This window comes from Anolis sagrei, chromosome 9, assembly GCF_037176765.1.
Source record: "Anolis sagrei isolate rAnoSag1 chromosome 9, rAnoSag1.mat, whole genome shotgun sequence".
Lineage (NCBI taxonomy): Eukaryota > Metazoa > Chordata > Lepidosauria > Squamata > Dactyloidae > Anolis > Anolis sagrei.
In genome coordinates, this window is record NC_090029.1 from 18,762,713 (window position 1) to 18,785,514 (window position 22,802).

At 44.4% G+C, this 22,802-nt stretch overlaps 1 protein-coding gene across 1 annotated transcript in view; it reads right to left on the reverse strand.

The window, feature by feature from the left end:
* The window catches only part of IGDCC3 (immunoglobulin superfamily DCC subclass member 3), a 105,769-nt gene extending 84,082 nt beyond the window's left edge, over positions 1–21,687 (reverse strand). The window contains exon 1 of the mRNA XM_060755612.2: positions 21,284–21,687. Coding sequence (XP_060611595.2) covers positions 21,284–21,335 — 52 coding nt within the window. The 5' untranslated portion in view covers positions 21,336–21,687. The remainder of the gene's footprint in view (positions 1–21,283) is intronic.
* Positions 21,688–22,802: the final 1,115 nt, after the last annotated feature.

Genomic DNA, 22,802 nt, shown 5'->3' on the forward strand with positions numbered 1-22,802 from the left:
GGACCACACAATTAAAACCAATGTAAAAACTATTCTAAAACTCCTGAGTTGACTGTTTAGTGCAGTGTTTCTCAACCTTCCTAATGATGCAAGCCCTTAATACAGTTCCTCATGTTGTGGTGACCTCCAACCATGACATTATATCTGTTGCTACTTTGTAACTGCAATTTTGCGACTGTTATGAATTCTAATGTAAATATCTGACATGCAGGACATATTTTCATTCACTGAGCCAAATTTAGATACTAGTGGGGTTGCGGGGGGATTCATTTTGTCAAAGCTGCTGGGATTTATAGTTCACCAACAATCTTTGCAAAGGCTATGGAATCCTGGGCATTCAGAACTCCACCAATGATGGAATTGAACCAAACTTGGCACACAGAACTCCCATGACCAATAGAAAATACTGGAAGGGTTTGGTGGGCATTGACCTTGAGTTTTGGAGTTGTAGTTCACCTACATCCAGAGAGCACTGTGGACTCAAACAATGATAGATCTTGACCAAACTTGGCACTAATACTCAGTATGCCCAAATGTGAACTCTGGTGGAATTTGGGGAAACTAGACCTTGACATGTGGGAGTTGTAGTTTTAGTTCACCTACAATCAAAGAGCAAGAACTGGGCCAAATTTCCCACACAGAACCCCCACAACCAACAGAAAATACTGTGTTTTATGATGGTCTTTGGCAACCCCTGTGACACCCCCCTTGCAACCCTCCCTGGGGTCCCAACTCCCAGGTTGAGAAACACTGGTTTAGTGGGTTGACTACTAAATTTTGACCTGGGTTCAGCCTTGAAAACCCAATGGGTGCCATTGAGCAAGGCACACTCGCAGAAGTAGTCAGTGGCAAATGTCACCTTAACTGTCTGCATGGTGAAGTGGTCCAAGAGTGCATCCACACCACCAGAATGAATAGAGTTTGATACCACTTGCAATAGCTTGATGCTATGGAATCCTGGGCATTCCAGTTTTCAAACGACACCTCCTGCAATTCCATAGCACTGAGCCGAAATTAATTGGCCCCTGCTCCACAGCATTCAATGTTTAGGATTTCTAATCTCCCAATTTCAAACCGGAGGAGCTCTCAGAGGCGAAACTAAGCCTGGCAGGATGACGCCTGATGTTTTTAAGATGCTTAATGGGTTAATAAAAGCATCAGACAAAAGCCATGTTTATTCTCAGACGCCACCACTAAATGGAGTCTCTCTCCATTTGGAAAAATTCTGCAGCCTGGCCTTTGACCCCTGGCTCGGTAACCTTTCCTTCCTTTGTCTGCCCCGTCCATCTGCCTCTTCTCAGGTTACACTCCAAGCTGATCCCCTCATAATCCAATTTAAGTTGCCATCTTATAAAGTGAGAGTATTTTTCAAACAACAAAATGCCCAAGCTTCATAAAGAAGGGAGATAGATATGTTGTTTGTCTTGACATATAGAACTTTGTGGCATCTTTCTCTTTGATTTTGCATGACGGAATAAGAAAAGGAGGGGCGGCGTATGAAAGGAATGCCATTCCTTGCCAAACAGGCTCAGTTGGGATGCCTGGGAGCAATTACCGCCAACATTGGCTGGAGGGGGGGGGATGATGGAGAGGCCATAGAGAGTCCCATTTCGCAAACGAAGAGCATGAAGGTCCACTTGCAGAGTAATCCCTTCATTCTGCATTTCAGTCCTTGCGATGAATGGCAAGGATGCATCCCCTAAATGCACAACCGAATCACAACAAAATATCACGTTGCAACTAGTGGGGTGCCAAGAGTCATGTCCTGGTGCTATCCAACATCTTTATCAATCACTTGGATGATGGAATAGAAGACACGCTTATCCAATTTGCAGATGGCACCAATTTGGATGGCTAATACCCCAGAGGACAAAGATATGGATCCAAATGACCTTCACTGATTAGAGAGATGGGCCAGAACTAACACAATGGGCTTCAACAGGGAGAAAGGTTTGATAGTACACTTAAGCAATAAAAACGAAATGCAGAGATGTAGGGCAGCTTGAAACGGTGCTTTTGAAAGGTGTTTAGGAGTCTTTGTTTCAACTCTGGAAAGGTGATAATACTGAAGATAGAGCAGGATTGCTTTCTGCTGCTTTAGAGCGCAATGGAGCCATGGATCCAAATTGCAGGATCCCACCTAAACAGTGTAAGAAGAATTTTGTGATGGTTCGAGCTGTCCCACAATGGAATGTGCTGCTTCCTGGGAGTCTGGTGGCTCTTGATTTAAAAGCATCTCTTTACCTTTTCTTAACAGCAAAAGGTGGTTAGTTATTTATTTATCGTGTCGGAAGCAAATTGAGAATACAGTTATCATGTATAAAAAACCACAAAGTTACAAACTTGGCATGATGCTATATTTTCTTTGACCAGAAGCTGGCCACTTGGGAGTACCTCTGTTGTGGCTGTAAAGAGGTCCTCCGTTGTGCATGTGGCAGAGCTCAGGCTGCATTGTAGGAAGTGGTCTGTGGTTTGCTCTACACACTTGCATGTTGTGGACTCCACTTTGAGGCCCCATTTCTTAAGATTGGCTCTGCATCTCGTGGTGTCAGAGCGCAGTCTGTTCACCACCTTCCAAGTCACCCAGCCTTCTGTGTGCCCAGGAGGGAATTCCTCATCTGATCTCAGCCAATGATTGAGGTTCCAGGTTCTAGCCTGCCACTTTTGAACTCTCGCTTGCTGAGGTGTTTCTGAGAGTATCTCTGTAGATCTTAGGAAGCTGTTTCTTGATTTAAGGCACTGACTTGCTGGCTGATATCCAAACAGAGGATGGGCCAGAGGTGTCAATGTGTTGGTCCTTTCATTGCTGGCTGCTACTTCCCGGAAGATATCAGGTAGTGCAATACTGGCTAAATCAGTGGTTCCCAACCTATGGTGCGTGGACCACCAGTGGTCTGCAAGAACTAAAATATGGTCCACAGCTTCACCATTACTACACTGTTGCAATGAGAGCAACAGGTCTCATGAAACCCTCTTATAGTGCCAAGGCTTATTAAATATAGTTTTCTGTGGGCAAGCAGCTAGCGACTATTGGATGGCATATGTTCTGTATCAGAACCTAGAGCTGATATGATCTATACAATTTTATTTTCTGAATCAGCACCCCAAATAGCCAAACGGTCGCTAAAGTTGACCAAAAACTGATTCATAATGTTGGAGAGTGGTCCCAGGTCAAAGTGGTCCCTGGACAAAAACAGGTTGGGAACCACTGGACTAAACAGTAATAATTTCTCCAGTGGTGTTGGGTGTAGCAAAAGGAGGTTATTGGAAGGGAAATATAATTGACACAAGCCAATGGAAGAAGAGGAAGGACCTTGCAACACCTCCTCCCTTTCTGCCACTCTCCATAAGAGAATCATTTCCTGTTTTCGAGGTCAATGCAAGGTATGACAACACAAATATTAAGTTGACCCAAAATATTAATAACACCATCATATTTGACAGCAGAGCAAACAATTAGCGCTGGGAAGGTTGAACCCATGGTTGGAAAAGGGCTTAAGATGAATGAATGGAAGACTTTCGAGACACTTTAGTGGATTTGCTGACTCTTTTAGCAGCCCTCCTCCTCCAAGCAATCCAACCGCCTCTTTTAATCAAACACAGTATCTGCCATTCCTTTTAACAACCTGAATGTTCCACCTGCCATGACCTGGGAGTTACCTTTTGGCTTTCTTGAAGGGCCTATAATGATGAATTAAAACACTGACATCCAATCACTACCTTTGAGGAGGCATGACTTCCATGGAAAACCAAAACCTCCCCATTTGCAAATTCTCTTTGGGACTCTCTAGCTCTTCCAGTGTGGATCGACAGCCAGCTTCCAACAGAAGTCAGTCATAAAGTCACACTCGAAGACCTTGATTAAAAGAATTATGATTTTTAATGCATTTCCTGTGCTCCTGACCCCAGCAAATGTGAGTAGCTTACTGTATCTCTGCAATTGCAGTCAACCATCTCCGTTCCAAGCAGTCAATAAGAAACGAGTATCTTATGACACACAAAAACGTGAACATCTAGACTTCAAGAGAGGTAACTTTTCCATGGTTAAAGGAGATGGAATTGTATTGCTTTGTCCAATAATTGGAGCAGTCTCTGTTTGCATTGACATTCCTCAGTCCCAGGCCCGTAGCCAGGATTTCGTTTCGGGGGGGGGGGGGGGCTGAATTTTTTTCAGGGGGGGGGGGTTGGGGGGGCTGAGTTTCGGGGGGGGGGCTGAGTCTGAGTGAAAGAGGGTCTAACCTAGCAAACCTTTTGTATCATTACCCCAATACCCCCATGCATATGGGATATATTGAGTATGGTGATCAGATCATGATATGAATAAACATAACAGTTTAAGTAATGCACCAGTAAGGCCTTTTCGCGAACCACCATGCGAATTTGGGGGGGGGGGGGGCTGAAGCCCCCAAGCCCCCCCCCCCCCTCCGGCTACATGCCTGCTCAGTCCCATCTTAACAGACAACTAATCACTGTTGGAATAATGCAATTTGACCCCACTTGAACCTCCATGGCTCAATGGAAGGGAATTACAGAGGTTGTAGTTTTACAAGGTCTTTAGCAATCTTCTGCGCTGGCATCCCACCAAACTACAAACCCAATGATTTCCATGGCATTTAAAGTAGTATCAAACTGCATTATTTCTACAATGTACGTCTACATTGTAGAAATAATGCAGTTTGATACCACCTGCGGCGAACCAAATTACTGAAGCTTGCAATAGATTTTTCTACTGATGATTGCTTTGGAGCATACACTTTTCTGGGCCAGAACCTACTAGATTAAATGCAGGCACAATTCTTTAATGAGGCTTTTTTTCTCCTTGGAGGCTTTTCAACAAATGTTGGATGACCATCTGCTGGGTGTGCTTTGATTGGGCTTTTCCTGCCTGGCAGAAGGGCAGTTGGACTAGATGGCCTTTGGGGGGTCTCTTCTAACTATGATTCCCAGGTGTTTAAATTCCAAATACAATTGTCCTAAAGAATAGGGGACCCTGGGATTTGTACTTTGGTGGGACAAGAGCCCTCTTTGGCAGAGAAGGCCAAAGACCTTGCAAAACTACAATTTCCAGGATTCAGTAGCTTTGAGTCTGTTCAAGAGGTGCCAAACTGCATTAACGGTAGGCTTGTCGGCCATTCCCAACCTCTTTGCTTCCAGTCTTGGGGGAGGGGGGAGAAAAGCCATTTACAGCCATGTTCACTTCCTTTCTCCACGATTTTACAGGCTTGATGAACACGCGGAAGCAATTATTTTGACTCTCCCGCAAAAGGCGAAACGGTCTATATTTCTCCCACACCAGCCCTCTTTTTTTCACAAGCCCTAACTCATAATTTATTAGTTTTTTTAAAACTCTGTAAAACTTTTTTTAATAAATAAAAGAGTTCCAGTAAAGTTCAGAGCAGTCGGAGGGATCGAAGCCATTCAGAGGGAGCGCGGCCTGGCTCATTATTGGGATTTAGCGGATGTTTATGGACCACAGAAAACCTCTCCGGATTGATTTACGGAGCTAATATTATAGATTTTTTTAGTTGTTCCACAAGTTTGGGTTTCCCCATCACCTCGAAAACAAAAAACCAATGGCGATGAGAAACCTAGATGCATTTATAATCCCAAACAACCACAAATACTGTATATACCAGTCATTGGCACACGTTGGCCCTCCAGGTGTTTTGGACTTCAACTCCCATAATTCCTAACAGCCAGTAGGCTGTTAGGAATTGTGGGAGTTGAAGTCCAAAACACCTGGAGGGCCAAGGTTTGCCCATGCCTAGTATACAGGGTTAGTCAAAATGCATAGGCCAATAAGCCATTCAATTGAATGGCTTATTGGCCTATGCATTTTGACTAACCCTGTATATTCATATATAAGTCAAGAGCAAGTTTGGGAATGAAATTATGGATTTTCTATAATCTATGGAGAAGTTGAGGGTCGTTCCATGGAGATGGGAAAGCAACCAAAGCCACTTTGGTGACAAGCAATGCTTTTGCTACCCAAAGATTTTAAAAGTCTGTAAAAGAAATAAAGGAGTTTGGTGCTTTTTAAAGATTTTTCCTGGGAAGAGCTCTTGCCTTTTGGGTACATCTACACCCGTGGTTCCCAACATTTTTTTGACCAGGTATCACTCTCCAACATTAGTACCAAAAGAGTTATGAATCAGTTTTTTGGTTTGGTTATTTGGGATGCTGATTCAGAAAATGTCATTGGATAGACCACATCAGCTCTAGTTTCTGATACAGAACATATGCCATCCAGTAGTCGCCATCAGCGTGCCCACAGAAAGCCATATTTAATAATCTAGAGTTGATATCGTCTATCCAATCCAATTTTCTGTATCAGCACCCCAAATAACCCCAGGAACAGGCCTAAAAGCAAAGACAAAGGATGCCCCCAGGCAGTAAGAAGCCACACCTTGTAAACTGCAAGGTCTTTAAATACTAATCAAGGTGGCCTCCTGCTTCCACAAAGGGCCTCCCCAGATGATCGTATGGGTTCGTAAACAGAAATGGGGTCACACAGGTAGGCGGGTCCCAAACCGTTCTGGGCTTTGTAGGTAAGAACCTGCAACTTGAATTGGGAGCGGAAAAAGAACAGCAGCCAATGGAGCTTTTTAAACAGGGCGGTTGACCGCTTCCTGTAAGTCACTCCAGTTAGTAGGCTGGCTGTCACCCGTTGAACCAATTGAAATTTTTGGTATTACTTCTTTGAATTTTTTGAGAGTTATGATTAACAGAGAGTCTGCTGCATATAGGGTGACTTGCGGTGGTATCATAACACTGCAACAGTGCAACGTTGTGGCATCACAACACACGCATGTTTTTCAAAAAAGAGAACTGCATATGAAGCTGAATAGCAAAGGCTTTGGATCTTTGCTATTCATGGCAAACCAAGCACGGAACCCCCATTGCAAGCTGCATAAAACGGCACATCGGTGTCCTGATGGCGCAGATACCATGGGAACCAGAGCAGGGTCTCTCTAACCAGAGCCAGGCCTCTCATAGCAATAAAGCCTGGCTCTCTTGATCTCACAAAGGGGCTGATGTCGGAGAAAAGGGGAGGGGAGGGGAGGGGAGGGGAGGGCTGGGGATGAAAGAATGCGCCCAGGATGGAGAGCACACTAACTTCCAAAGGCAATGCGCACAGCAGCTGGGCTGTTGTGGCCTCAACACGGAGCTGTTCCTCTCCAGGGAAGGACAAGGAATAGCCAACAACAAAGAGCAGAACGGAGGGAGGGGAATAATAATAATATAATAAACTTTGTATTGTCGAAGGCTTTCATGGTCGGAATCACTGGGTTGTTGTAGGTCTTTTTGGGCTGAATGGCCATGGTCTAGAGGCATTCTCTCCTGACGTTTCACCTGCATCCATGGCAAGCATCCTCAGAGGCTGTGAGGTCTGTTGGAAGTAGGGAAAGGGGTTTATATATCTGTGGAATAACCAGGGTGGGACAAAGGACTCTTGTCTGCTGGAGCTAGGTATGAATGTTTCAACTGACCACGTTGATTAGCATATAATGGCCTGCCAGTGCCTGGAGCAAACTTTTGTTGAGAGGTGATCAGATGTCCTTGTTTGTTTCCTCTCTGTTGTTGTGCTGTTGTAATTTATTGCCTCCCCGAGGAAGAAGCAGAAGAAACAGAAGAAGTGAGAGAGGAAACAGCAAGGATCCCGAAAAAGGCAAAACTTCCCTCCAGTAACATTACAAGGACCAGTATTTAAAAACTCTAAAATTACAACGATATAAGATACAAAACAACAGAAAATTAAACATAACAAATTTTTGGAGTGGTTGTTTTTCTCTTTTTTTAGCTGCAGCTCTTAGCTTTATTTACCTCTTTTCTTATTTCTTTTCCTCTTTTCCTACTTTCTTAAGAATCCAGTGTTCCCCCACTTTTTATGTAATAATAATAAATTGTCTTTTTTTCCTTTGCATATAATAAAAATCTATTTTAAAAAAAGAAAATTAAACATAACAAAATACATAATGTAACAAAATAAAGACAATGCAAAATAACATACTAAAATCAATCACAAAGGGCAAAATCAATTGGAAAAGAAAACAAAGGGAAAACTACCATTCTGAGTCATCCGCAAACCGAATCAACAACTGGTTTACAGAAAACTTAAACGTAAGGATAGATACCTACACAAAAATTCCAACCATCTCCCAGCTCAAAAAAGAAGCACAATCAAAGATCCTGGCAGTCCATGCAAAAAGAATATGCAAACCCCACCTCCTCCAGGGTGAACCAAACCACCTAAACTGGGCTCCACAAACCAATGGGAATGTCATTGGCGATCCCTTGTGTCCAAGTAGGATGGTCTTCCAAGTATAGTGTTTTGGTGGTGGGTCCGTAGGTGACTCTAGAGACCTATTCTGGATGTGCATGTTCTTCTGCAATGAGGACATCAATTTCCAAGTGGAAGGCGGTCCCGCTCAGGGTTGGCTAGAGGTACCTGCTTCCTCTTGACATGTTTCTCTCTTTCACCCTCCATTTGTGCCTCTTCAAATTCCACAGCACTCTTGGTCACAGCTGACCTCCAGTTCCAACGCTCAAGGGCTATGGCTTCCCACTTCTCTCTTGGTGTCTATGCCACAATTTTTAAGGTGAGTTTTAAGCCCATCTTTGAATCTCTTTTCCTGCCCACCAACATTCAATTTTCCATTCTTGAGTTGGAAGTAGACTAACTGCTTTGGGAGGAAGTAATCAGACATGGCCTTCAGTGAAATGGAGTTGATGGTGGAGGATCATTGCATCGATGCTGGTGGTCTTTGCTTTGCCATAGATGCAGGGAAGTCATGCTTACCCCTCTATTCTGCCTTGGTTAGACCACACCTGGAATATTGTGTCTAATTCTGGGCAATCGATGAGAAATAATGGCAAGCTGGAATGTGTCCAGAGGAGGGTGACTAAAATGATCAAGGTTCTGGAGAACAAGCACTAGGAGGAGTGGCTTAAAGAGCTGGGCATGTTTAGCTTGAAGACGAGAAGGCTGAAAGAAAACATAATAGTATAAATACGTGAGAGGAAGTCATAGGGAGGAGGGAGCGAACTTGTTTTCTGCTGCCCTGGAGACTAGGATACAGAACAATAGCTTCAAACTACAAGAAAGGAGATTCCATCTGAACATGAGAAAGAACTTCCTGACTGTGAGAGCCGTTCAGCAGTGGAACTCTCTGCCCAGGAGTGTGGTTGAGGTTCCTTCTTTGGAATCTTTTAAACAGAGGCTGGATGGCCATCTGTCAGGGGTGCTTTGAATGCAATTTCCCTGCTTCTTGGCAGGGGGTTGGACTGGATGGCCCATGAGGTCTTTTCCAACTCTATGATTTGTCCGCCTGTCTTCCCAAAAGATTTGCAGAAGTTTTCGGAGGCAACACTGCTGGAATCGTTCTAGGAGTTGAGTGTCACGTCTGCAGATGGTCCACATTTCCCAGGCCTATAACAGGGTTGGGAGGACCATAACTTTATAAACAAGCACCTTGGTCTCCCTACGAATGTTCTGATCCTCAAACACTCTCTGCTTCATTCGGAAAAATGCTGAAAGACCAAAAAAATGCTGGAAGACCAAGACAAAGATCAACCCAGAAGAAAAATGTTCTTACCATATCAAGGGAACCACTGACCACATAGAGAAACTAATGAAGAAACATAGCCTATCAACAATCTACAGACCCAACAAGGACATCCAACAAATCCTACATTCTGCAAAGGATAAGAGGGACTCTCTCACCACTGCTGAAGTCTATTGCACATGGTGCAGAAGTGGACAAGTCTACATAGGGACCACCAAACACATCAACATTGTCCAGACATGATTCAAGGAACGTGAAAGGCACTGCAGATTACTTCAACCAGAGAAAGTCAGCCATAACAGAGCACTTGATGAACCAACCTGCACACAGCATATCATTTGAGAACACAAAAATGCTGGACCACTCTAACAACCACCATGTCAGACTGCACAGAGAAGCCATTGAATTCTATGAGGATGTGGACAATTTAAACAGAAAGAGGAAACCATGAAAATGAACAGAATCTGGTTACCAGTATTAAAAAAACACCAAAATCAAGAAAGTAAATAATAAACACCACTCAGAAACAGGAGAACTCAAGGCAGCAAGCAATCAAGGGCCAGTTAACACCTCCCAGTTAACACTCCTGGCTACCTCTATGCAGATACCCTCACTGATTGACTTTGCAAACTTCATGGATGCTCAAATGCTAATTCAAGCTTGATCATTGCAACATTCACCCTTGCTTCGAACAGACAAGGGTTCTTTCCCTGACCCTGGACGTTCCAGATACATATACATATACCCCACTTGCCTTGTTTCCGACAGATCTCTGAACAACTCTATGTTCTTAGTGATTGTGGGAGGGACTCTAGACCATGTAACCCTGATCTTAGAATGTTGCCAATTGATCTCTGGAGATTCCTGGTTTTCCCAATACATATCCATCCCAATTATTTCACAATCCTGACAGTTTCAAGGGAATTGACCTAGGATGCTGGGAGAGCTCTGCAACTCCCACTAACGATGGATCTGAACCAAACCTGGCATATAGACCCATCATGATCAACTTTACATACCGTGTGTGTGCATGTGTGTTTGTGTGCTTCACTCAGGATGATGAAAGTTGTAATCCAACTGATCCAAGAAGCTCTGCAACTCCCACTAACGATGGATCTGAACCAAACCTGGCATATAGACCCATCATGATCAACTTTACATACTGTGTGTGTGCGTATGTGTGTTTGTGTGCTTCACCCAGAATGATGGAAGTTGTAGTCCAACCGATCCAGGAAGCTCTGCAACACCCACTAACGATGGAGCTGAACGAAACCTGGCAGAAAGCCCCATCCTAACCAACTTTACATACGGGGGGGGGGGAGGTGTGCTTGACCCAGAATGCTGGGAGTTGTAGTCCATCACATCCAGGGAGTTCTGCAACACCCACTAATGATAGATCAGAACCAAATGTGGCATAGAGACCCATCTTGACCAACTTTACACACCGGGGTGTGTTTGTGTGCTTGACCCAGGATAATGGGAGTTGTAATACATCCCATCCAGGAAGTTCTGCAACTCCCACTAATGATAGATCTGAACCAAACCTGGCATACAGACCCATCTTGACCATTTTGATGCAGGTTGATGGGAGTTGTAGTCCAACCACAACCAATGAACACTGAACCTCACCAACAATGTATTTTATACAACAGGAGTTGCGCATCCATGGATTTTTGTATGATACCAAGTCCCAACTGTAGAATAGTCATACATATCATAGCTATCAAATGATTTGGCTTCCTGATTCTCTTAAAATGTCAATAATAATAATAATAATAATAATAATAATAATAATAAATGGTATTTATTAGCCTCCTCTCCTGATGGCTCAATCAGTAGCTATTCTCTCTAAGCACAAGCATCTCGCCCAGTATATTGACACTGGGTTAGTGTCACCGTCTCCCAAAGCAGTTATTATACTCCTAACTCAAGAATGGGAAACATAATGTTGGTGGACAGAAAAGAGAATTAAAGGTAGGCTTAAAACTAATCTTAAAAATTGTGGCATAAACACTGAGAGCGAACTGGGAAGCCCTGGCCCTTGAGCACTCTAACTGGAGGTCAGCTGTGACCAGCAGTGCTGCAGAATTCAAAGAGGCTCGAATGGAGGGGGAAATGTGCCAAGAGGAAAGTGCATCAAGCCAACCCTGACCAGGACTGCCTTCCAGCTGGAAACCAATGTCCTCACTGCGGAAGAACATGTGGGTCAAGTATAGGGCTCCACGCACCCACCACCAAGACACTACACTTGAAGGACCATCATCCTTGGGCTACAAGAAATTGCCTAAGTAAACAAGCAAGCTCCAGGACATCCCAGGAGTTGTAGCCCTTTGGAAGGGAAAGGCTTGAAAGACTTACAGGGACTGAAGCAACACAAAAGCGTGAATAATTGGGGAAAGAAACCAATTGAACCCTCGACTCTGTTCCCATCCATTCGCCTTCACTGGTCCTTCCCGCGCAATTCTGTTCACACACCATCCAGCCAATCCGGCCTTCTCCCTTTTGTTTAGAAAGGAGAGCGGCTCCAATCTTGCCGCTGCTTTCAAGCGCCGCCAAACACCAGCTTGGATTTCATCTATCATGTCAACATTTCTTTTTTTATTAACAGCGAAATGATACCCAGTGTGTATTGTGAGCGAGGGAAGATGGGCAGCATGGCAGCAATTTCGGCCATGCCCTTCGGCAGCCAAAGCAAAACTAAACCAACACAAGCAAAGGAATGAATGAAATCTTAGAGCCCTGGACAATTTTTAAAAAGCGAAGCCTTGGTTAAATATAAATGGGAAGATTCGATTCCAAAGGCTGTAACTGAACCCACATCTCAAATGCTGCTCTTCTTCCTTCAAGCCAAACTCGCGGAACAGCAGACAAAAGCTGCCTATCGACCAAAACAAAGGAATTCCGAGGGGAACAAGAGGAGATATCAACAAGGCTTGCAGAGAAAACATAACTGAGACCTTAAGACAGTGTTTCTCAACTTTCCTAACACCGCAATCCCTTAATACACTTCCTCATGTTGTGGTGACCTCCCCCCCCCCCAACCAGAAAATTATTTCCGATGCTACTTCACAACTATAATTTTTCTACTGTTATGAATCGTCATGTAAATATCTGATCTGCAGGTTGTATTTTCATTCACTGACCAAATTTGGCACAAATACTCAATATGCCCAAATTTGAATACTGGTGGGTCTGGTGGGGAGCGGATTGATTTTGTCATTTGGGAGTTGTAGTTGCTGGGATTTATAAATCACCTACAATCAAAGGTGAAATATGATTGTAGTCCCAGCTTCTGCCAACCTAGCAGTTTGAAAACATGCAAATTTACTGTAAGGTAAAGGTAAAGGTAGTCCCCTGACATTAAGTCCAGTCATGTCTGACTCTGGGGTGTGGTGCTCATCTCCATTTCTAAGCCGAAGAGCCAGCGTTGTCCGTAGACACCTCCAAGGTCATGTGGCTGGCATGACTGCATGGAGCGCCGTTACCTTCCTGCTGGAGCAGTACCTATTGATCTACTCACATTTGCATGTTTTCAAACTGCTAGGTTGGCAGAAGCTAGGGCTGACAGCGGAAGCTCACGCCGCTCCCCGGAATCGAACCTGCGACCTTTCGATCAACAAGCTCAGCAGCTCAGTGCTTTAACCCACTGTGCTACCGGGGGCTCCTCTACATGCAAATTTACTGTATTTACTGTATTTGTATACTGCCTTTCTCAGCCCATTGGCAACTCAAATGTGAGTGGATCAATAGGTATCGCTCCAGCAGGAAAGTAACGATTCTCCATGCAGTCATGCTGGCCACATAACCGTGGAGGCACCTATTGACAATGCTGGCTCTTTGGCTTAGAAATTGAGATAAGCACCAACCCCCAGAATCGGACATGGCTGGACTTAATGTCAAGGGAAAACCTTTCGTTTTACCTAAACTACAATCAAAGAGCATTCTGAACTACCCAATGATGGAATTGAAACCAACTTGGCACACAGAACTCCCATGACCAACAGAAAATACTGGAAGGGTTTGGTGGGCATTGACCTTGAGTTTTGGAGTTGTAGTTCACCTACATCCAGAGGTACTGTGGACTCGAACAATGATGGAGTGGCGTTTGGGGAAAATAGACCTTGAAATTTGGAGGTTGTAGTTGCTGGGATTAATAGTTCACCTACAATCAAAGAGCATTCTGAACCCCACCAATGATAGAATTGGGACAAACTTCCCACACAAAACCCCCATGACTGACAGAAAATACTGTGTTTTCTGATGGTCTTTGGCAAACCCTCTGACACCCCCTTGCGAATCCCCCAGGGGTCCTGACCCCCAGGTTGTCATTACAGTTTGGTTTTGTTATGGAAAAGAGATGCAACCACATAGTGGAATGTTGCATAGGACACTTGGAGAGAGAATAGGAACTTCAGTAGTATCCATTATAAAAACAACAAGCAGCAGAAGGAATTTCTCCAAATGCACTGATGGAGGACAACACTTAGTACATTTGAGCGCGTGCACCATTACGTCATTACAATGCTATCAATTGTACTCTAGCTATTCATCGGAGAGCAAGTAGCCTTTTTATTGCACTCTGGGTTCATTCTACATTGGAGATGCACTCCAAGAATCTGGCACTATGTAAAATATCTTCCTCTGTTCCTTAAAAAAATCCAAATAGGGAAGAAAAACACATGAAACCAAAGGATGCTTCGTTCCCTTCGAGTCTCACTAGATTCCAAAGAACCAAAAAGTAAAACTCTCTGCTGGAAAAATCACAATGTTTTCCTCTTCTGAATAGCTAGCTGTCTGGTGGCTTGCCTTGTTTTGTTTTCCAGAGATAGTCAACAAGAGAGAGAGAGCTCGCGAAAGCATTCGTCGGGGAAAGAGAAATCAGCATCCTTTCAATCATCCTAATTGCCTGCTATCATCTACCCCTGGCATCATGGCAAGCGCATGCTAATAAGCAGAGCTGCCTAATTGCATTGGGTTAATCAGCGCTTTTTGTGTTTCAGAAAGGCCGCAAGAACATGCCTTTGCCTTCACCTTTGCCTACAAGAAGGTCAAGAGCCAAGGACCTTATTTTCCTGAAATCACCAACCAAGTCCCTCTATTTCTTTCCAAAGAGTTGTCTGATCTCCAATTAACAAAATGCACCTTTCTCTCTCTCTCTCTCTCTCTCTCTCTCTCTTGGTCTCCTTGGGCAAATTCCCTTTGGAAACCTCCGTTACACCATCTCCCTCCCGTGGCAAAAATTCCATCCTGGGATTTATAATTTGGGGAGGTTCTCAACATTTTCTGTTAGACAAGAGCAGAACGAAGAGGACAAGAGTGCTCAGATAGTTAATGTTAAGTTCTCCCCAAACTACAAGTCCCAGAATGCTGCAAAATGAAACCATCAGTGTTAAGGCAGTTAGAAACCAATGCAATCAAGTAGTCTACTGGTTGATCAGTCTAGCCCAGTGGTTCCCAATTTGTGGTCCGTGGACCACCAGTGGTCCGCAAGAACTAAAATATGGTCCACAGCTTAGCTATTACTAAACCGTTGCAACGAAAGCGACTGGTCTCATGAAACCCTGTTATAGTGCCAAGGCTCATTAAATATAGTTTTTTGTAGATGAGCAGATGGCGACTATTGGAGGGCATATGTTCTGTATCAGAAACTAGAGCTGATGTGGTCTATCCAATGCAATTTTCTGAATCAGCACCCCAAATAACCAAACCAAATCTAAAGTTGACCAAAAACCATTTGGTAACTCTTTTGGTACTAATGTTGGAGAGTGGTCCCTGGTCAAGTGGTCCCTCATCTTAAAAAGGTTAGGAACCACTGCACTCCTTTAGCCCCATGTGTACTGCACACTCATAGGACTCTGATACCACTTCCATTGTCTTGTGGAATCTTGGACTTGTAGTTTGGTGGGGGGGTTCTCAGAATTCTTGGTCTATGGATAATCCCATGCACCTCACCGAACTACAAATCTCGGGATTTCAAAGGGCGGAGGTGCTACAGCATTATATATAGCAGTGTAGCAAAATGGCATCCCTATGCAACTTAGCAAAAAAATCAAGATTGGCATTTTGGAAAACATCCAGCCTTCCGTATCCACAGACTCAACTATCCACAGCTTGAAGAGGTTACAAAACAACAACAACAAACTTTTATTGCTCCATTTTATATATACAGGACATTGAGTTTTGTTTGTAATTGTCTTGATTTTACATGCTGTATGCCACTTTGAGTCCCATTGTGTGAGAAAAGCAAGATAGAAATATAATAATAATAATAATAATAATAATAATAATAACATATTTCATATGTTCTGTATCAGAAACTAGAGCTGATGTGGTCTATCCAATGCAATTTTCTGAATCAGCACCCCAAATAACCAAACCAAATCTAAAGTTGACCAAAAACAACATGAAATTCAGCATATATATCTTGTTTGCTGTGACATACTGTGTTTTTGTGCCAGTAAAATAATAATAATAATAATAATAATAATAATAATAATAATAATAATACAGTCAGCAGAGTATCTGCTGTGGACTCATCTTGTTGTGTTTCAAATAATAATAATAATAATATGTCATTGTATATCATGGGATTTGAGAATCCATGGATTTTGGTATCCAAGAAAGGCCCTGGGTTTGTGTATATGTGTGTGTTTGTGTACTCAAAACATGGATGGATGAATCGATGGATGCAGAATCTGTTGCTATAGAGAGCCAACTATGTTTCTGAGTTTTAGATTAAAACATTGCTGAACATGCTGGACCATTCATCATTTATGGAGCGTAGAAACCCATCCCAGCACATTATGTGGTAAAGACGTCATGCCCAGGAACAGATCTACTTGGTTAACCATTGTAGACTTATTCTGCATCTACTAAGTTATTGGGGAGAGAAAGGTCCTTCCTTCTGCTTTCCTTTCAGCAGAGATGCAAAGAGGTTTGGTATGTGAGGCATGCGCTCTGCACACTGAGCTCTGGTTCTGCCATGTGCTCCGATGAGGATATATGAATAATAAATCATAACAACAACAAGGCGGTGTGAGGTTTTCCGGCAGGATCCCCCAAAAGGAGGGGCAAGGAGGGGAAAGCGGAGCACCGCTGTTCTCACATCTTCCACACTATTTCCCATACCTTTAGGCCTGCAAAAGAGATGTGGATGGAGATAGGGAAGCCTTGCAATTCATCCACCAAGGACTGAGCTCAGGGGATCAGAGGGGAAATCCCTGATTTTTGCTGTTTTTGAGCAATATAGTTGCCCAGCATCCTGCTCCTTGCATAAAAAGACATCTTTCTCATTCCTCTTTTCCATTGACAGTTTTTTTTTTTCATGTCAGGAGCGATCTGAGAAACTGCAAGTCGCTTCTGGTGTAAGAGAATTGTTGTCTGCAAGGATGTTGCCCAGGGGATGCCCAGATGTTTGATGTTTTACCCTCCTTGTGGGAGGCTTCTCTCATGTCCCCACATGGGGAGCTGGAGCTGACAGAAGGAGCTCATATGTGCTCTTCCAGGAGTCGAACCTCTGACCTATCGATCTTCACTCCTGCCGGCACAAGGGTTTAACCCATTGTGCCACCAAGGGATCCCATGGACAGTTGAAACTAACATTTCTCCTGATTCTGTTTCTGAAATCATAGCACAACCCTTATATCTGTGGGATCCTTGATCCACATTTGACAAAATATGTCCTCTCTGGTCATTTCCAAAATCTGCCAGCATAGCACTGTATGACATTCTGTGAACTGTGCTCCAAAAAAGATGCAAATATGGATGCTTTCCATCAGAGACATAAATCCAAATGAGATCTAGCACAACAGAGAAATCTCCAACTAATCTCCATTCATTCTGGCGCATAATCAATCATCTCCATTGTGGTCTGATGTGACTTTGAGAAATGCTTCGATACTTCTATATATATATATTTTCAATAGAGGAAGATACTAAAAAAAAACCCTAATAGTATCATTGTATTGCCATCCAGTTACTTTGGGTCTTTCCAACAAGCCAAAGTCATGGTCTCATGGTTTACATCATGTCAACAAAACTCTAGAATATGGTCAATGTAAGTCAACTTGAAGGCAGACCACAACTACTAGTTGAACATCCCTGATCCGGAATTCTGAACATTAAAATACTCCAAAATCCATTTTTTTCACTAGGATAGCTGAGAAAATGACACCTTTGCTTTTTTATGGTTCAACGTACAGAAACTGTAAGAAATTGCCTTCAAGCTATGTGTGGAAGGAGTATGAAAAACATCAATGAATTTCATGTTGGGTCCCAGAGAATACAGGTATTCCAAAATCCAAACAAAATCCAAAATCCAAGACATTTCTGGCGCCAGGCATTTCAAATAAAGGAAAGGCATCCTACGTTACTCTTCAAAGCATCAGCTACATCAGGGATGGGCAAACTTGTGGCCCTCTCTCCAGGTGTTTTGGAGAGGGCCACAAGTTTTGGACTTCAACTCCCACAATTCCTAACAGCTGGTAAGCTGTTAGGAATTGTGGGAGTTGAAGTCCAAGACACCTGGAGAGTGGGCCCAAGTTTGCCCATGCCTGATCTACATCATGGAAAGTGTGGCCCATATGTCCCTCAAGGCCATTTCGGGGTTCAATGTGGAGCATTGGTTTGAGTCCTGGACTAGGATTGCAAGGGACTGGAGCCCTGGCCTCCCATTGAGTGGCCTTGGGCAAGTCACACTCTCTTAGCCTCAAAGGAAGGCCACAGCACTCCTCTTCTGAACCATGCCAACAAAGCCATAATAGGGTCACCAGAATTCAACTTGAAGGCACAGAACAACAACGCCTGACTGTCTCAAATGTCCCAGAAGATCAAGAGAAGGGCATGGTGAAAAGAAACACAGATACATTTGATCACGAAGAGATGTTGTTGTTTACTTGTTCAGTCGCTTCTTCGTGACCTCATGGACCAGCCCACACCAGAACTCCCTGTCGGCCGTCACCACCCCCAGCTCCTTCAGAGTCAAGCCAGTCACCTCAAGGATATTCATCTTTCCCTCCATCCATCTTTCCCTTGGTCAGCCCCTCTTCCTTTTTCCTTCCTCACAAAGAGATGTGTGTGTTCATTCGTTCAGTCATCTCCGACTCTTCGTGACCTCATGGACCAGCCCACGCCAGAGATCCCTGTTGGCTGTCACCACCCCCAGCTCCTTCAAGGTCAGTCCAGTCACTTCAAGGATGCCATCCATCCATCTTGCCCTTGGTCGGCCCCTCTTCCTTTTACCTTCCACTTTCCCCAGCATAATTGTCTTCTCTAGGCTTTGCTGTCTCCTCATGATGTGGCCAAAGTATTTCAACTTTGTCTCTCGTATCCTTCCCTCCAATGAGCAGTCGGGCTTTATTTCCTGGAGGATGGACTGGTTGGATCTTCTCGCAGTCCAAGGCACTCTCAGAACTTTCCTCCAACACCACAGTTCAAAAGCATCTATCTTCCTTCGCTCAGCTTTCCCTAAGGTCCAGCTCTCACATCCATAGGTTACTATAGGGAGTACCATGGCTTTGACTAGGCGGATCTTTGTTGCCAGATACTCACATTTTATTTATCCCCAGGATCAGAGGTCTTTTGCCTCTCCAAATCAGGGGGAATGTCCACCTCTAAAGGCAGTAGCAGGGCCCAAGCCACAGGGAGGTAACCAGAGTAAACAAAACTCCCCTTTTCTACATATATAGATTTCCAAACATTGCAAAAAGTGAGACCGATTTCACAAAAGGATTGAAGGAACAACCACAGGGTCCACTGAGAATATAACACATCTCACATACAAAGTATGTAGCTATCTGAGGAAAACAACCAAGCACAAGACATCTCCAGAAGATCTCACACACCCCACACACCCCCGCAATATAATGTTCACACAAACCTGAAAAACCAAAACAAAGAAAGGCATCTCAAAGTGATTCCTACACGGAAGCCACAGCTAGTATTTGGTGCTGCCTGTATTTGGATTGCTGGAATTTCATAAACATGGGGTTCTTCAGAACATTGGAGTGGACAATAGAAAACTTAAGACATTGAAGAAAGAATGAGTTTTATTTTTAAATGGTTACGGATTTTTAAAAATACTTCAGACACCACATTCCTGGCTCTGCGCAATCCTGGAAGCTGTAGTTTTACATTGTCTTTCGCCTTCTCTGCCAAAGAATGCTGGGTCCTCAGCAAAATACAAATCCCAGGATTCCATAGCATGGAGCCAGGGCAGCTAAAGAGGCATCAAACTGAATTAATACTACCCTGTATATCAGTGGTTTTCAACCTTCCTAATACAGTTCCTCATGTTGTGGTGACCCCCAACCATCAAATTGTTTTCATTGCTACTTCCTATCAGGAATTTTGCTACTGTTATGAATCATCATGTAATAACCAATTTACAGGATGTATTTTCATTCACTGGCCCAATTTGGCACAAATACCCAATACGTCCACATTTGAATACTGGTGGGGTTGGGAGGGGGTTGATTTTGCCATTTTGGAGTTGTAGTTGCTGGGATCTATAGTTCACCTACAATCAAAGAGCATTCTGAACTCTACCAACAATGGAATGGAACCAAACTTGGCACACAGAACTCCTATGACCAACAGAAAATACTGGAAGGGTTTGGTGAACATTGACCTTGAGTTTTGGAGTTGTAGTTCACCTACATCCAGAGAGCACTGTGGACTCAAACAATGATGGATCTGGACCAAACTTGGCAGAAATACTCAATATGCCCAAATGTGAACACTGGTGTAATTTGAGGAAAATAGACCTTGACATTTGGGAGTTGTAGTTGCTGGAATTTATAGTTCACCTACAATCAAAGAGCATTCTGAACTCCAACAAAGATAGAATTGGGACAAACTTCCCTCACAGAAGCCCCATGATCAACAGAAAATACTGTGTTTTCTGATGGTCTTTGGCAAACCCTCTGACACCCTCCTCACAACCCTCTCAGGGGTCCTGACTCCTCCGGGTTGAGAAACGCTGGTGTAGATACACTCCGAGTCTTGCAACAGTTATGAGCAAAGGTGGCCAAAATAAGTTTCCTTACGCAAAGGCAGTATACTTTTGGGTACCAGATGCTGGGGCTAAATCCCTGACAAATTCTCAATTTTGGGGCACTCCTGGAAACACAGAGCAGAAACTATAGGATATTTTCAAGATCCCAACCTTCTAAAACAGCAGAGTGAAAGAATGGAATTCCTTTGCAGGAAAGGTGTGAGGAGGAGATGAGAGTCCAGAGATTCAGCAAATGCTGTGTGTGTGTGTTTGAGAGAGGGAAAGCTGGAGAAAGGAGGAGAGAAACAGCCAGTCCTGGCTTTATTTACTCCAACTTGGCATCTTTCCCTCTTTGGAGGAGGACTTGTTGACGGAACCATGTGCTTTTCCTGAGAGGAGGAACATTTCCAAATACAGCCAAGGGTGGGAGGAAAAAGCAAAGGATCCTCGAAAATAGGGACCCAATGTGTCTGGGCTGAGATGCAGACCCACAAAGAGGTGCTTGGGGAGGAAAAAATCCTTCCCAAATGGAAATAAAGAAAGTGCGCCTTCAATGGTTCCTTTATCTGTCCAAAGGATGGGTGGATAAGGTTGGAGGATGCAGGGAATCAATGGCTGGGCTCCACAGTGGATTCAATGATGTGGAAGGGTCCAAGTCGTGTCCACTGGCCAAGCCATCCATCCCTTCCCTGCCTTTCCATCCTTCCCTGCTTGGAATGCTTACCTGCTCCAAAGGCGACCAAGAGGAACAATCCAAGCGCCGGTGGGGAAGCCATGGAGTCCAGGGAAAGGGGTCTCTGTGGGCTTCTTGGAGGAGAGCCCCTCTCCTCGAAGCCCTTTGGGTCTTTCCAAGCCTTGGAAGCGGGGACCAAAGCGGCAGGCGTGGCGAGGGGCGCACAAAAGCTCTCCACGTGCGCCTTTTCTCTCTCTCCTTCCTTGGCGAAGAAAGACAGCTTTGCCCTGTGTTTGGAGCCAGCTAGGGCCGCTTCATCCTCAAGCCGGGGGTTCAGCGGGTCGTGGAGGGGGCTCAGCGGGTCCTGGGGGGCGAAAACGGGGCCCCACTTGCGCCATTTTGCCGAGGCAAAGGAGAAAGGAGCATCACTCCGGCTCTTGCGCGCTGGCGGATTTGGCCTCTTTGCGCCTCCAAAGGCGAGCGTTGCCCGAGCCCCCTCCCTTTCTGCTTGGCCAGCCCCCCACCCCTTCTCTCCCTCCTCTTCTTCCTCCTCCTCCTCTTCTTCTTCTCTCGGGAGGCCCAAGCGAAGGGGCCAGAACAAAAGGCCAGCGCCGGTGGGATGCCCAAAGGAAGCACAGCTTTGGACAAAAGGCAAGCAAACACAAGCGCCAAGGCAAGAGAGGCTCCTTCTCTCCCTCTCTCTCTTCCCCACTCAGCCCTATGGAAGAAGGGTCTCACCCTATCTCAGGAAGGATCTGGCTTTACCCCACCCCTTGGAAAGGATCTCATCCCCACCCAGCCCTTCACAGAGCCAAAGGAAAGAGCCCTCGCCCAAAAGAGAGAGAGGATTCTGTGCGTAAAAGGCGAAAAGAAGCACACCTCTCCTCCCCACGCGCAAAGGAGGAATCCCTTCCCCACCCCACAAGCAACTGAAGCAAAAGATGTTGTCTTCTGGAGAATGGAAAGCACGCCTTCAATATATATAGACACACACACACACATACAGCACATGTACTAAAGCAGTGTTTCTCAACCTGGGGGTCGGGACCCCTGAGGGGGTCACGAGGAGGTGTCAGAGGGGTCGCCAAAGATCATAAGAAAACGCAGTATTTTCTGATGGTCATGGGGATTCCATGTGGGAAGTTTGAGCCAATTCTATCGTTGGTGGAGTTCAGAATGTTCTTTGATTGTAATGAACTATAAATCCCAGCAACTACAACTCCCAAATGTCAAGATCTATTTTCCCCACGCTCCACCATTGTTCACATTTGGGCATATTGAGTATTCGTGCCAAGTTTGGTCCAGATCCACCATTGCATGAGTCCACAGTGCTCTCTGGATATAGGTGAACTACAACTCCCAAACTGAAGGTCAATGACCATCAAATGTGTTTTCCACTGGTCATGAGAGCCAAGTTTGGTTCAAATCCATTGCAGGTGGAGTTCAGAATACTCTTTGATTATAAGTGAACTATAAATCCCAGTAACTACAACTCCCAAAGGACAAAATCAATCACCCCCAACCCCACTAGCATTCACATTTGGGTGTATTGGGTATTTCTGCCCAGTTT